The sequence below is a fragment of the Myxocyprinus asiaticus genome, chromosome 34 (assembly GCF_019703515.2).
Source record: "Myxocyprinus asiaticus isolate MX2 ecotype Aquarium Trade chromosome 34, UBuf_Myxa_2, whole genome shotgun sequence".
Taxonomy (NCBI): Eukaryota; Metazoa; Chordata; class Actinopteri; order Cypriniformes; family Catostomidae; genus Myxocyprinus; species Myxocyprinus asiaticus.
Genome location: NC_059377.1, coordinates 32150936 through 32166860, shown reverse-complemented (window position 1 = coordinate 32166860; position 15925 = coordinate 32150936). Strand labels below are relative to the sequence as shown.

General features: G+C 37.6%; 1 protein-coding gene across 1 annotated transcript; it reads right to left on the bottom strand.

Moving 5' to 3' along the window:
- Positions 1-516: 516 nt before the first annotated feature.
- Positions 517-15834, bottom strand: LOC127424904 (histone acetyltransferase KAT2B-like). The gene is made up of 18 exons (XM_051670443.1): positions 15416-15834; positions 14513-14651; positions 13868-14013; positions 12888-12974; positions 11610-11791; positions 10428-10619; positions 10238-10335; positions 9835-9960; positions 9328-9467; positions 8096-8304; positions 7037-7163; positions 6797-6907; positions 2783-2926; positions 2582-2696; positions 2434-2464; positions 2245-2308; positions 2064-2148; positions 517-1858 (listed from the first exon to the last, which is right to left on the bottom strand). Exons 1-18 carry the CDS (start codon positions 15614-15616, stop codon positions 1665-1667), a joined length of 2391 nt encoding a protein of 796 aa, XP_051526403.1. The 5' UTR covers positions 15617-15834; the 3' UTR covers positions 517-1664.
- Between the last annotated feature and the right edge of the window lie 91 nt (positions 15835-15925).

The following is a 15925-nucleotide window of genomic DNA, read 5'->3' as shown; positions in this document are numbered from 1 at the left end:
TTTAGTTTCTTTTTAATTTGTTGTAATACTCGCCAGAAATATTTGATCGTGAACTATATTAGCTGTTCTGTACATTTATTTTATTGCAATACATCAGATACTTTTAGTAATTTTAAATGTTACCAAATTTGGAAATGTATAATCTGGTATTGTTATAGATTTTATTTTGATTTGCAGGTATTAGTTGTACATTTTCAATAAGACTGTACATTATCTTTTTAAATCCATAAGTGTAATAAAATATGACCATGTAACCATACATTCAATTATTGAATCCTAAACTATACTTGTACCACTTAATAGTAGACAAAAATTTCCTAATTTGTGTCATTCAAATGCTTATCAGTCTCTTAAAAAAAGGGTGAGAGTTCTAAGGGCTTTTTATTTCCGGTCTTTTGCTTCTAAATTTGACATTTTGTTAGAACTTATTTTAAATCAATCAACCTAGGGCAAGCCCTGTACTGACAATCCTTTAAATCTACTCTTGCAGACAATAAATAATACAATAATAATAGCAACAGTAAATATAAACTTTCCTTTACTTGTGTAACATACAGTATATGTTGATACACTAGACTACAGCAGCAAATTAACGGATTTATGTTGAATCATTTTCAGTAAGACAAGGTGTACAGATGTATGCATTTTCACAATGCAAAAAATTTATTACCTGCTGAAAAATAAATTGGTTAAAACTTGCCAACAAAACTAGCATCTGAATAATTTATATTCATGAACAGGTGTATTAAAACAAAATGTGGACAATCGTGACAAATATTTCTTTAACACAATTCTATATCTAAAAAAAGTACACACAAAATAGCTGTGCAACGTTACCCTCAACAGAAACATTCTCACATAAAAATGTATTTCACATTGGTTCTAAAGTTTTACTCATTCTATAAAATATTGCTATGTCTTTAAAACCAAAGGTACAAAGACCTTAATATAGCTTTATACCCCCCCAATCCCACAAATGTAGTAAAAAGTCCATCTCTTCTAGTATTTAAAAGTACAAGCATTACACAAAACATTTCTCGGAGTCATTATACATGTCATCTTTACATATAAAGCATGTACGTTCTCTTAAGTAGGACAGCCATAAAGATGAAGCATATTAAGACTTTGTTGTACAGGGAATGCTCCTCAGTTCGCCACATCACTTAAACACTCTGGTACAAACCACAAATGTGCAATTTTCTGATTAGAAAGCTTATAAATGCAAGTATTTACCACATTTTCTTTAGGTTAAATAATAAGTGCTCTTTGAAGGTACAACATTAAAGTATTTTTTCTTGATTGATTTGCCCTTCCCTCCCATCTATATAAAATATACAGTTTTTCATAAAATGTATCTATATAAACAGATTTTTACTATTATATACAGTACACATGCACACCAAATTCATACAGCCATACATACAAACACTCGAGCAAAACTGTTCCGCAATGTTCTGATTTTGGCAGAAGGAAAAGATAAGAGACTTTGTCACATATGGTTATGTCCTGCACATACACACCAATGACTCATCACCAGACATTCGTCTTGGACAAACGGCACTCAACACTAACACAGATGCAGCTATAAGATAAATGCAAGATAAAGAGGTAGATAGAAATTGGAGGGAAACAGAGATAGCAAACTGTGCTGCCTAATAACTGGACTACTTGTCGATGAGGCCTGCCTCTTTGATCTTGGTGTAAAAGAACTTCTCAAGTAGGTTGGCACATTTGTAGTACTCGCTTTCGGGAGGGTTGTACTCTCGACAGTTAGTGAAGATCCTCTGCATGTCGGCCATGAACAGTTTCCGTGTGGTATAGTAACGACTCTTTAGCCGCTCACTCATGGTCTTCAAATCTAAACGAGCAAATACATCCAAAAACACTTAGTCAAAAAGTACTAAAAACATTTAAGACCTACTCCAAACATAGTAAACACTATATTAGCAATAGGTCAGTATAGTTAACTGGTCGTCCAACAATCTTTGTCTTGGCTCAAAGAATCTCACTTTCTGAAACCCAAGTGTAAGGTGTAATGTGTCCATAAACGGATCAGTGCATACCCATAGGGAAGCGGATGACTTGGTAATAACAAGGTGCCTCATTCTTCTTCACTGGCTCCATAAAGGGCCATGCATTCTGGTGGGACTGTAAGAGATTGAGAGAGAAACAATTACATAATACTCATAAGCCACGTTCATATGTTGTTTCTGAAACATTTAAACCAGTGCAGACATGCATTACCTTGACCTGCTGTAGAATGTTCTTTAAGGTGCAATATAACTGGTCTGGATCCTTCAGCTCTTTGCTGTTAAAAAGATGAGATTCCATAAACATTTTATTCTATTTTCTCACAACTACTACTAACTAACTAAGTTACAGTACATAAGACATGTCTAGCTGTGATGTGCTGTGTAATAGTTAAACACTCACCTCTTCCCAAAAGGTTTCCAGCCTGTCTCACCTGCCCAAAGAAAATATATAGACAAAATTACAGTTGTAAAAATGCAGCTGCATTTGATGACATTCAAACAAAAACAAAAAATAGTAATTAAAAAAAATATATATAATTGAGACATACGGATTCCTGGAATGCTTTCTATGGCAATCTGCCGAACTCCTTCCTTGAAACATGACAGGCCAGGATAGACTTTCCGAATCTGCGCTTGCTTGCGCTCTATAAGCTTCTTGATTATCTAAAAGAGAGGGTGTCAAGATGCCTTGAGACATCAACAAAACAAACTGAGTGAACTCTTTAACACACCCCAGATCTCTCACACACCTCTTTCTGTTTCTTGATGATGACGGAGAACTCTGTGTATGGGATACAGGGGTTGAGTTCACAGCCCATGAGTGTGGCTCCCTCGTAGTCTTTAATGTAGCCTACATACCTAGATTTCGGCACTTTAATGTCCTTAGAAAATCCCTAGCATGACAAAATAAATATAAGGTAAGACAACGAAAATGCTTTCAATGCACTACTCAAAAAGTACCATAGTAAAACCCTTTTTTGGACATGAGTCACAATAACACCATGGCATTTTTGTTGTACTGTGCCTTGGAGTACCATTACTTACCAAAAAAGTAACCTTACAGTACCAAAGAAAACATGGTACTGTCCAAAAAACAGCCCATCATGCAGATTTGCTCTGTATAACATTAGGAAGATACAGTATCCCTTCCTATCTGAGCATGCTACACAACTCCTTGTTCAGGCTCTTGTTATATCTACACTGCACTACAGCAATGTTCTTCTGGCAGGACTTTGACAATGTTCTGGCAATGACCTTACTAATGCAATAACTGTCTTCTTTCTCAATTCTCAAACCACTGTTTTACCACTATCCAGGCCCGGTTCTACGGGGGTGCTAAGCACCCTCAAACGAACCTTAGAGCATCCTCAATTGCAGACCAGGGCAAACTACTGCACGCAGGTTGATTTATCATGAACGTTTTTTATTAGAGCTTTAATTTATCTGGCTTTGGGACCTATCGTGCATCCACAAGCTTGTAATATGCTCAGAGTTGCCAGATAATAGATACAACACCCCAAGCAGATATTTATAAATGCACAAATAGGAAATATTTCACCTTATGTCATACTTAATTTATGCAATCTGGCAACCATGCATGTGAGTGCGTGCTCTCTCTTTCTCCTCTTAAAATAAATAAATAAAATACTTAGCCCTCAATAGTGCAATATTATGCTCAAAGAAAAGTGTGCTGCAGCCACTCCGTGTCCATTCGTGAGGCTGCATGTGCTGTTTAGTGCCAAGTCTGCGAGCAAACCTTTTCAGTGATGAAATTTAGTAAAATCCCAATAGATCTTCGCATTAATCGCACACAGAGGGGACACACGAGTTAAACCAAGTGAGAGAGGAATATGTTTGTTCTTTGTGTTATTTGTGAAATTCTGAAGTCCCTCACACCTGTATGCGAATGTTACTCTGGCAGTAATAATTTATCAGTGTCATGCAGCCTGTTTTATTCAGTTGTGTGCTGAATGGGATGCCAAACAAACCATTGACAAGACCCACATCATGACCCATGAGCGTGTAAACAGGTTGATAATGCTTTGAGAATAAAACAAGTAAACGGGTCCACTTTGCGGCCAACTTTAAACGAAGCTTTTAGAATCTATTATTTCTGAATATTTTATTTTACTATTAAACCAGACTCCTGATGTAGAGTGTTAAATTGAATACTAAATTACCACTGAATTGAAGTATGGTAAAATAAACAACTGAATAATTATACTCAGCCTTTATTCAGTTTTACTAACACATGATAGAAAAGTAGCAGCAAAACTTCAAGCAATCACAGAATGGTCCCATCAGTCTGTATACCCTTCAGAAAATGATGCATCATTCATTGAGTGCATGAGTGCACTACTACTACTGGGTTTAAGATACAACTATGCAGAACTTTTTATCGCCTCTCTTCCATGTTCTACTTAACGGCTGATGTGGCCCCTGTACCAAAATAACTGCACACACCTGCTCAATTGAATATGTAAGACTAATACTGTAAATTGGCAAGCAGATTTCCTTGAATCCCAGCAAACACAAAAATCCCTGCATTTTGTGAACACACAAAATGCTGCATCAATATATGTCCTAATCTGCAGGTGCAGCATTTTGCGGTCATTTTCAGCAACAGATCATGTGAAAAAATTTTTTTTAAATGAAGCAATAAATGTTTTGTACATGAAAAACTGTTCTTTACGTTGTTTTAGTAGAATTTAACATGATTTAATCTATTAAAAAAATTGTAATTACAATTAATCTCCAATTTATATAGAGCACCCCCACTATTTTCAGAAGCACCCTCAGTGATTTTGATCTGGAACCGGGCCTGCCACTATCTCTCACATTCCTATCTACTTGTGCTTCTCTGAGCAATTTGCAGCTTTGTATTACAGCACTTCTCATATTACTGCCTTCTTATGACGAGTCGCTTCTGTTGTGTTCCTCATTTGTAAGTCGCTTTGGATAAAAGCATCCACTAAATTAATAAATGTACAGTAAATGTAAAAAAAATATGGTACTTGGTATTTAAAACTGTGAGGGTATTTCATTGTTGGATGGTGTGTGTGTGTGTGTGTATATATATATATATATATATATATATATATATATATATATATATATATATATATATATATATGTTTGTATATATATAAACATACATACATACACACACTGATGAGCCAAAACATTATGACCTCCTGCCTAATATGCTGTTGGGGAATTTGGAAGCCAGGGCAACACCTTGAACTCTTCATCATGTTGTGCAGTGTGGCAGGGCGTATTATCCTGCTGTAAGAAGCCACTGCCATCAGGGAATACCATTGTCATGAAAGGGTGTACCTGGTCTGCAACGATGTTTAGGTAGTTGGCACGTGTCAAATTGACATCCACATACATTTTCCAGCAGAACATTGCCCATAGCATTGCACACCCTCCACCGGCTTGTCATATTCCCACAGTGCATCCTGGTGCCATCACTTCCCCAGGTAATTGGAGCACACGAACACAGCCGTCCACGTGATGTAAAAGAAAATGGGACCTTATTTCACTGCTCCAAGGTCCAGTTCCGACACTCGCTCTTTCGATGGTGGACAGGGGTCATCATAGGCACTCTGACCAGTCTGCGGCTATGCAGCCCCATACACAGCAGGGTGCGATGCACTGTGTGTTGTGTCACATTCCTCCTGTAACCATCATTAACATTTTCTGTGACTTGTGCCACAGTAGACCTTCTGTCAGTTCGGACCAGATGGGATAGCCTTCTTTGCCCTCATGCATCGATGAGCCTTGGGTGACAAACACCGTGTTGCCGGTTTGTGGTTTGTCCCTCCTTGGACCACTGTCGGTAGGTACTCACCACTGTTGACTGGGAGCACCCACAAAATTTGCCATTTAGAGATGCTCTGACCCAGTCGTCTGGCTATAACAATTTGTCCCTTGACAAAGTCGCTCAGGTCTTTACTCCTGCCCATTTCTCTTGCATTCAATACGTTGACTTCGAGAACTGATTGTTCGCTTACCATCTAATCTACCCAGACCTTGACATGTGGCCTTGTTAGGAGATGATCAATGTTATTTGCTTCACCTGTGAGTGGCCATAATGTTTTGGCTCATCAGTGTATACACTCACTGGGCACTTTATTAGGAACACTATGGTCCTAATAAAGTTCCCGATGTGGTCTTCTACTGTTGTAGCCCATTCGCCTAAAGGTTCGACATGTTGTGCATTCTGAGTTACTATTCTGCTTACAATTGTACAGAGGGGTTACATGAGTTACCTTTGCCTTTCTGTCAGCTTGAACCAGTCTGGCCATTTTCCGCTGACCTCTCTCATCAACAAGGCGTTTCCATTCATAGAATTGCTGCTCACTGGTTGTGTTTTGATTTTGGCACCATTCTGAGTAAACTCTAAAGACAGTTTTGTGTAAATCCCAGGAGATCAGCAGTTACAGAAATACTCAAACCAGCCCAACTGGCACCAACAATCATGCCATGGTTGAAATCACTGAGATCAAATTTTTTCCCCATTCTAATGGTTGATGTGACCATTAACTGAAGCTCCTGACCTGATTTTATGCATTGCACTGCTGCCACACGATTGGCTGATTAGATAATCGCATTAATAAGGAGGTAGACAGGTGTTCCTAATAAAGTGCTCAGTGAGAGTATATAATGGTATCATTCAGTATCATATGATGGTCCTGTCACAGTACTTTTTGTTAGGGCAGCCTCCCTTAGTTCTGAAACAGCAAGTAGAACACACTGACCTGCTTTTTGAAGTACCCAATAGCATATTCATCAGCGTAAGTAAGAAAGTTGAGGATTTCATGCTTGATGTGATATTCCTTCAGATGATTCATGAGGTGAGTTCCGTAACCCTTAGCAACGACAACCAGAATAAACAGATTCACAGTTTAATTCAGCTGAAAATAATAAACGGATCAACTGAAAAGGAGCAACAAAGAGTGACAGGAGGGATGTGAGGAGAGAGGAAGAGAATGACACACCTTGACCTGTTCATTGGAGGTCACAGCACAGAAAACGATCTCAGTGAAGCCCTGAGTTGGAAACATCCGGAAGCAGATTCCCCCAATAACACGGCCATCTTTAATCAGAGAGAGAGTCTTGTGCTTTCTGTAAAAATCAAAACAGCTGCAATCAATTTACTGAATCAAGAGGAAACAGGTTCAAAGATGACTGTTAAATTGTCCTTTAGAAAAGCTCCAGCTTTGGTCTAAGCTCTCCACAATAGACTTGTTGCTACAGGCAATATTTTATGACTTTTGAAGTCTTAAAGGGATAGTTCACCCAAAAAATTTAAATTCTCTCATTATTTACTCACCATCATGCCATTCCAGATGTGTATGACTTTCTTTCTGCTGCAGAACACAAACAAAGATTTTTAGAAGAATATCTCAGCTCTGTAAATCCTTACAATGCAAGTGAATGGTGACCAACATTTTGAAGCTCCAAAAAGGATATAAAGGTAGGATAGAAGTAATCCATAAGACTTAAGTGGTTTAATCAATGTCGTCTGAAGAGATCCAATTGGTTTTGGGTGAGAACAGACCAAATAATAACAATATAAATCTTGACATCAGCAGTCTCCTTGGCGATCATGATTTTAAGCTCGATTACACTCCCTTGTGCTCTGTGCATGCATCAAGCACTAGGAAGAGTAATCAAACTTGAAATCATGATTGTGTCTAGAGACTGCAATGGCAAGATGTACAGTAAAAAAGTTATTATTTGGTCAGTTCTCACCCAAAAACAATTTGATTTCTTCAGAAGACATGGATTAAACCACTGGAGTCATATAGATGACTTTAATGCTGCCTTTATGTGCCTTTTGGAGATTCAAAATTATGGTCACCATTCACTTGCATTGTATGGACCAACAAAGCTGACATATTCTTCTAAAAATCTTTGTTTGTGTTCTGCAGAAGAAAGAAAGTCATACACATCTGGGATGGCATGAGGGTGAGTAAATAATGAGAGAATTTTCATTTTTGGGTTAACTACCCCTTTAAGTGCTTTAGACTGATGATTAAAAGTTGCAAACATACGGATCAAAGACAAGCCGTGTGATGTATTCTTTGGGCATACGGGGCAGTTGGTGAGAAAAAACGTTTTGCAGCCCAACAAGCCAAATGAGGATCTTCTTATTGGGCTTCTGGTTGAGGGAATTTCCAATGACATGGAACTCGATGACGCCACGCCTCTCCTCTAACCGAGCGGCCTCATCACGCGCAGAGTGTGCTGAGAGAAGACTGGTCTGAGAGAGACAGAGACAGGCTTAATGATAACTTTTAGTTTTTTGTTTTAGTCATAGTTTTTATCTTTTGACAAAAATGTCCTTTAAATTTAGTTAATAATGTGTCATGTTAAATTCATTGATTTTAGTCCATTTTAAAATTAATGAATGTGAAATGGCGTGAAATTGAAATGGATGGCATGACATGGCATAAAACAACATTAGCAACACTTTACAATAATGTTCTATTTGTTAACATTAGTAAATGCATTATGTATCATGAACTAATAATGAACAATAATATTTAAATATTATTTATTAATCTTGGTTAATATTGATTTATACAAATAAAATTGTTAATTGTTAATTCATATTAGTTCATAATGCATTAACTAATGTTAACATATACAACTTTTAATTTAAAAATGTATGTATTAGCATTTGTTGAAATAAGCATTAAATAAGATTAATAAATGCTGTAGAACTATTGTTTATTGTTAGTTCATGTCAACTAATGTTAATGAATACAATATTGTAAAGTATTACCCAAAAAATGCTGTTGACAATGCACAATTTGCAAAAAAAAAAAAAAAACTTGTAACAGACCAAACCAAATTTTCAAGGATTTTTTATATTAATTCTTCCTAATTAAAAACGTTAGGCAATCACCAACATACTATGGATTATTTGAATAAATTATTTCTATATTTTTCTTCTTCTAAAGCATTGTTAGTGCATTGTTAATATCTTGCAGTTTTATTTTATTTTTTTCTTGTTGTATTATTCTCAAAGTATGCTTAGTTTAATGAAAATGGTTTAATCATCATCTTTTTTTATATTAAACATGAAGCGTTCATGAACATTTTGTCAGTAATTTCATTGACATGATTAAAACAGGATAAAAGACTGTCTCCGGTCCAGTCTCTACAATTTGAGTTTTAGCACTGATATCTGGTACATTCATGGACTCTTGTAAACACCTGTTCAGATATACAATAATGTATAAAATTAAAAACAGCATCTAAATCCACACACACTCTGTACCTCTGGTACCAGCATGGCTGTAGGGTCTGTAATGGTGGACATGACTTCATTAATAAGCTCCATAGGAATGTCACCAACAACATGAGGTCGTTTACTGTCCTCATAAGATAAGGGCTCAGAAGGCTTTCGTTTTTCACCACCTACATACACAAATAAACATGCATAACGTATAAAGGTAGAGTTGATCAAATTCACTTTATAATTTGGGCTGTTTATAGTGATACCCAAAAAAACTCTGATTCAAAAAAGTTTAACAAAATTGAACTATGATGTTCTTTGTTAATCTGTAAAAATTAAAAAATATTAAAGCCTGTTTTACAATAGATTTACAACAATATATATTAATATAATTAATATTAGAGAGAAAGAGAGAATTAACTACAATGTAACAAATGAAAACTTTTGTAAGGTTTGAAAAAAATCAAGATCTATACTTGAATAATGCGCATATAAATGGTGTTGTTCTTGGTCATTATGGTTATTCAGTCGTGCTATGGTGATTTGTACCTGGATTGGGTTCCAGAGAGGATGCTGTTTTCCGGGCTGGGCTTATGCTGCCTCCTCCAGCCAGATCCACAGAGGCGGGGCTACTGCTGTAGTACAGGGGGCGGGTCAAGGGTGGAGCACTGATCACTGCACCAATCAAAGTTCAACAAAATCTAAGCCCAACCAATATGAACAGAATATGGCTGCCAAGCCATACCACAGACAAGACTGAATAAACATCTAACATTAAAGTGATACACAAAAGGAATGTCCTGGCTGCTCTTTCTGTAAAATGAAAGTGGATGGGGACCAGGGACAGCCATGAATAGAAAAAAAAAACAGCCTGGACATTTTGATAAACATTTTATTTTGTGATCCAGAGCAGAAAGTAAGTCATAGGGCTTTGGAACAACATGGTAATTACCTGTGGGAATCTGTCCACCTGATAAACCAACCATGATGTCTTCGCTCCAAATAGATGAATTGTGACAATAAACCTCCTCCTCCAGCATAGAGAGAAATCTACACACAGTACACACACATATTCACATAAATACAATATCAACCTTTTATGTGGGGTTTTCATGTGTGTTTGTGTGTCAATTTGTGCTTACTTGGGGAAATGTGTGAGAATTAGTGTGCGTTTCTCAGGTGGTAGTTTGTCTTTCTCTTGTCTGGCCTGTTCCAGCAGCTGTTTCCTCATAATAGTGAATACAGAGCGCAGAAAAGTACGCCCGAAAATCTGTGTGGCCTCATACCGAGGAAGACTGTCACAGAACTGGGGTACGTTACAATAACAGAGCCACCTGCAACACAACCATTAAGCTATTAGCAATCTGCCAACACACATACATTTCAATGACAATGTTAAGTGTTAAAACACAAGTAGGGGTGACAGATTCCTTCTATTGCCATTAAAGAAATGTTCCGGGTTCAATACAAGTTAAGCTCAATCTACAGCATTTGTGGCGTAATGTCCCTTCCTTTTCTTTAAAAAAAGATCAAATCTGGGTTCCAGTGAGGCACTTACAATGGAAGTGAATGGGGCCAATCCATTAAAGTTAAAATACTCACTGTTTCAAAAGTATATCCACAAGACATAAACAATAAGCTTGTTAACATGATTTTAGTGTGATAAATTCTCTTACTAATCTTTTCTGTGTAAAATTATAACCAATTTTACAGCTTCGTTGGCATGATTTCTTTACTCCGTAAACCCTAAAGCAACTATGTTAACAACTTTACAGCTCAAATAATACACAAGTTTTAACAGAAGAATTAATGTGCTTTTATAAAATTATCAGTTTCACATTTCTGCTTTTAAACCCTCCAAAAATTGGCCCCATTCACTGTAGTTCACTGTAACCTCGATTTTTCCTTTTTTTTTGTTGATAAAAATAGCAGGGACGAGATGAATTAATTTTTTGTGATAATCAACATTTTGCCACAAATGCTGTCAATTGAGCTTAACTTGTACTGAACCCGGAATATTCCTTTAACAATTTCATTCCATTGGAACAAATTCAATTTCATCTTGCTATTGACTGGATGCCCAGCCAATAGAGGTTATTGGATTTTGAACTCTTGGGGACCAATAAGTGTTTCCTTGTCTACATGTCAACATGAAATAAGACCAGGAATGTGTATTAAGAAAAAATAAAAGGTCAATTTTGATTTAATGTGGACATTAAATGACAATAATCAGCAGAACAGAAGAAAAATAAATAAATCTGATGGAAAACGACACAATCTCTGAGGACAGGTGACCCTAACCATCATCATTCTACGACAGTCACCTGGTGTAATTGACTTTATAACCAGCTACGTCATCATCAGGCGCCCTTTGCCTCCTTTGCGAAGGCGTTTCTAGCTGCCAGTAATTGATCTGGTTGAGGAACATCTTTGCGAGCTCCACAATGGTTTGCCTCTCTTTAGATGGTAGGTGGCTAAACTTGTACTGCACAAAGTTATTCACACCCTGCAACACAAAAAATACATGAAAAGACTCATGAGTGACACTAACAACAGGGGTGTCAGGAATGTGTGTGAGGGAGGGAAATTACAGTACTATTCAAAAGCTTTAGGCACATAAGATGTTTCACAAAAATCTTTGTCTTAAGATGATTATTTATATCTTCAGCTTTAGTGTGTCAATGGGAAATATACATGTTAGACTCCCAAACATTCCTTTTGCAAACAGAAGAACAGGAAGCCCTGCAACAAATGGAATGGTCCCCACAGAGCCCGCCCCACTGAACATCGAGTAAGTCTGGGATAACATGAAGAGACAGGAGCAACTGAGATTCGGTCCTAAATAGATAAAGAACTGTGGCAAATTCTCCAAGAAGCTTGGAACATCTGCCAACAACTGAGGACAATTGTGTCCAGGTGTATCTAGGAGAATTGGTGCTGTTTTAAAGGCAAATGTGGTCACACCAAATATTGATTTATCTTTTTTTATGTTTAATGGACTTTGTAAATGATAAATGAAAACCATTTATGGCATTCTTTTTGAAGAAATTCTCACTATGCAACATTTTTCACAACTGCATAAAACTTTTCCTTCTCCAAATGACGATTGAACAGGTGATGTAGAAAGTTTAAACTCTGAATGTATTTGTCAAGGAAACATAAGTGTTTTCTTGTGTTTGCATTTATACAAACAAGACCAAGCAAGACTAAGAGTCACTACACACACAGCAAACCTGGTGAAATCCAAACCTGACTGACACACTTGACATTCACTAATGTCTTGTCTGGCAGGCTGAAAGGGAAAAATCTTAAATGCTAAAGGTTGTTTTGGTATGACAGTGTGTATACATGTCTCTCTCTCTCTCTCTGTGTCTGATAAGTGCATCACAAGCAAAATACATTTCCTTTGAATTAACACAGAAAACAAAGCTGTGGTTACCCAACTAATGTTTTGTAAAACTTTCAAGGTTCCTCAAAATTTCCTGTTTTCATCATTATCAGCCCCAGAACAAAGACGCTATTGATCTCACATGAGCTCTGTTTATATTGGCACCTCAATATACCCTGACGCTGATATGGTGTTTGATGAGTTGAGTGCCTACCTGTTCAATGCTTGGTCTTTCAAAAGGTGGACTTTCCAGGGCCTCCACCACTGGCCTTCCCATCTGCAGGATGCATTTGCGCAACAACTGAGAAATTTGCAACAAAAGAGTGGTTACATACACAGAATATTAAATTGTATAATGTCTTAGACATTTGCGAATTGGATAGCCTATATATATATATATATATATATATATATATATATATATATATATATATATATATATATACACTCACTAAACACTTTATTAGGAGCACCTGTGCACTTACTTATTCATGTGAATATCTAATCAGCCAATCATGTGGCAACAGTGCAATGCATAAAATCATGCAGATACAGGTCAGGAGCTTCAGTTAATGTTCACATCAATCATCAGAATGGGGAAAAATGTTTATCTCAGTGATTTTGACCGTGGCATGATTGTTGGTACCAAACGGGTTGGTTTGAGTATTTCTGTAACTGCTGATCTCCTGGGATTTTCACGCACAACAGTCTCTAGAGTTTACTCAGAATGGTGCCAAAAACAAAACACAACCAGTGAGTAGCAGTTCTGTGGATGGAAGCGCCTTGTTGATGAGAGAGGTCAACGGAGAATGTCCAGACTGGTTCTAGCTGACAGAAAGGCTACAGGAACTCAGATAACCACTCTGTACAATTGTAGTAACCAGAACAGCATCTCAGAATACACAACGAGTCGAACCTTGAGGCGGAGGGGCTAATACAGCAGAAGACCACGTCAGGCACTTTATTAGGACCATAGTGTTCCTAATATAGCGCTCAGTGAGTGTATGTGTATATAAAAGGGGGAACAGTTTTATTACATTGATTGTAATACAGAAACAGAACTGCTGAAATTTTGTAATTCGAGCATTGAGTCATGTGTGATGTGTTTAACCTTCAGCTGATCAAACTGACAGTGGAACAGTCAACTTAATTAAAGATTCTGGAAGGAGAAAAGTTTGAACAACTACCACTCACTTTGAAGAGAGAAAAGTAAACTTGCTTAGTGTCAGGATCCTCCTCTTTATGGACACATGTGTACAAGTATTCCACATCCAGTACAATTCCAAGCAATCTGTTCATCTCCTCTTCTGACACATTCTCCAGGTGTGTTACATGGTCACCTGGTCAGTAAAAAGAAAACAATAAAGACCAGCCTACTGAGGAATAAATGATGGAATTTGTTTAACTACACTCCTTAAAGGAGTTAATCTCAATCGACAGCATTTGTGATATCATTTTGATTACCACAAAAATTATTTCGACTTGTCCCTACTTTTCTTTAAAAGAAGCAAAAATTGAAGTTGCAGTGAGACACTTACAATGTAAGTGAACGGGGCCAATCCGTAAACGTTTAAATACTATTTCAAAAGTATAGCCACAAGACGTAAAAAATATGCATGTTAACATGATTTTAGTGTATTAACTTACTAACTTTTTCTGTGTAAATGTATATATAATTTTACAACTTCGTTGCCATGATGACGTAACACCGTAAACCCTAAAATGACTGTAAAATAGATTGTGCTAATCAACATTATGCAACCAATGCATTCGATTGAGTTTAACTTGTATTGAACCCAGAATATTCCTTTAAATAGAAAACGTGCACACACTCATTACCAAGGGCGTGGCTGCAGCTTCTGCAGGGCTCCTTAAGGTTAACTGCAATTGGCTGCTCGGCTCTTGGCGGGGTTGGAGGGGGTGGAGTTGGTGGTGGGTTTTGACTCTTCCAGCCATTGCACTTGCAAGCTCCTTCAGCCTGAGTAACGAAACATAGACACTAAAATGACCAGTAGAACCTTGTGTTTACCTTGTGTAAAAACAAAAGAACTTGAATGATGTTAAAATAATATAACAATTTGCAATATGGTCAATTTTACGTCAGTAAATTCCTAATAATCTCTAATATTTTAAACCCCACAGGCCATCTCGCGCATTGGAGCGTGCGCTTTAATGAAAAAGCAGGCACCGCCCCCAGTAGTAGACCCCGCCCATCCAGCAGCTGTCATCCTGTCAAAACAAAGACGCCGCTCTCGCCTCTCGAGTAAACAACTTTATATTGTGCCTTCTAGTTTAGCAAAACTCTCCAAACCAGAGCACTATGACACTTTAGCTTGACCTGACAAAATATAGTCATCAACAAAAGCGTGCATATATAGTTACATAAAAAACAAAAAAACAACAACAATAAATTGACAACACGACACGAGTACCATGTTCAGGTTATCTTGCCCATTATGGGCAAACATACAGCGTATTATCTCTGCAGATCACGGAAATACTTGTGTTTATTCATATATTGTGCATTAATTGCATTCGTAATTGCACAAAAGTATACATTTGAAATGAAAAAGAGTTAAGAACAAAGTAATGACTTTTTGTGCTGTGCTTGCAAATTCAAGAGTGGGTAAAGTAGGTGACAGCCAGTTTCGATCATCAGCTTCATTAATCGGGAAAACTATACAAAACGAATCTTCGCTTTACGCTATGAACGTACGCAATGTTTTTCCTGCTCTAACGTACTTTGCAAGATGAATATACACCGAGTTTCTCCAGTTTCTTCGGGCGCGGGGAGGAGCGGAGCTGCGCTTTCTTCACTGCGATACGCGCAGAGCCGACAACAGCGCCCGAACATTCGGTTCCACCGACTCCTGTTGCAGCCGGAGCCGAGCCCGCCGCGCCCACCACCGGGGAGCCCTGAGGGATTCCGGTGCTTTCTGACATTCTGCGCTTCGACTTGAATCCTCGAAGTCCACCCGCTGTATTCGCTCTCTCTAGCCCTCAATAGCGGGATCAGACATGGCGTTCATCCCTGCGTTTTTATTTGACATTGTAAATCCGCCTTGTCTCCGCTAGGGGAGTCACACAATGAATATCTCGTTATGATTCGGAACGGGGTACAAATATGTCATCATTTCAAGCCTTTCAAGGTCAAATGAATTAAAAGGCTGATAAATTGTTTGAGAAGGCATTATTGCTTCTCGGATACTTAAATATGACCGTAATCTACATAAAATGTGCATAGGGTTGCCA

Excerpts from the sequence above, each read along its gene's own strand:
- LOC127424904 (XM_051670443.1), bottom strand. The coding sequence starts at position 15,616 with ATGTCAGAAAGCACCGGAATCCCTCAGGGCTCCCCGGTGGTGGGCGCG. Across the intron at positions 9,961-10,237 it reads AGGTGGACAGATTCCCACAG|TGATCAGTGCTCCACCCTTG; the intron begins GTAATTACCATG and ends TGATTGGTGCAG. Across the intron at positions 2,927-6,796 it reads TTGGGTACTTCAAAAAGCAG|GGATTTTCTAAGGACATTAA; the intron begins GTCAGTGTGTTC and ends TTGTCATGCTAG.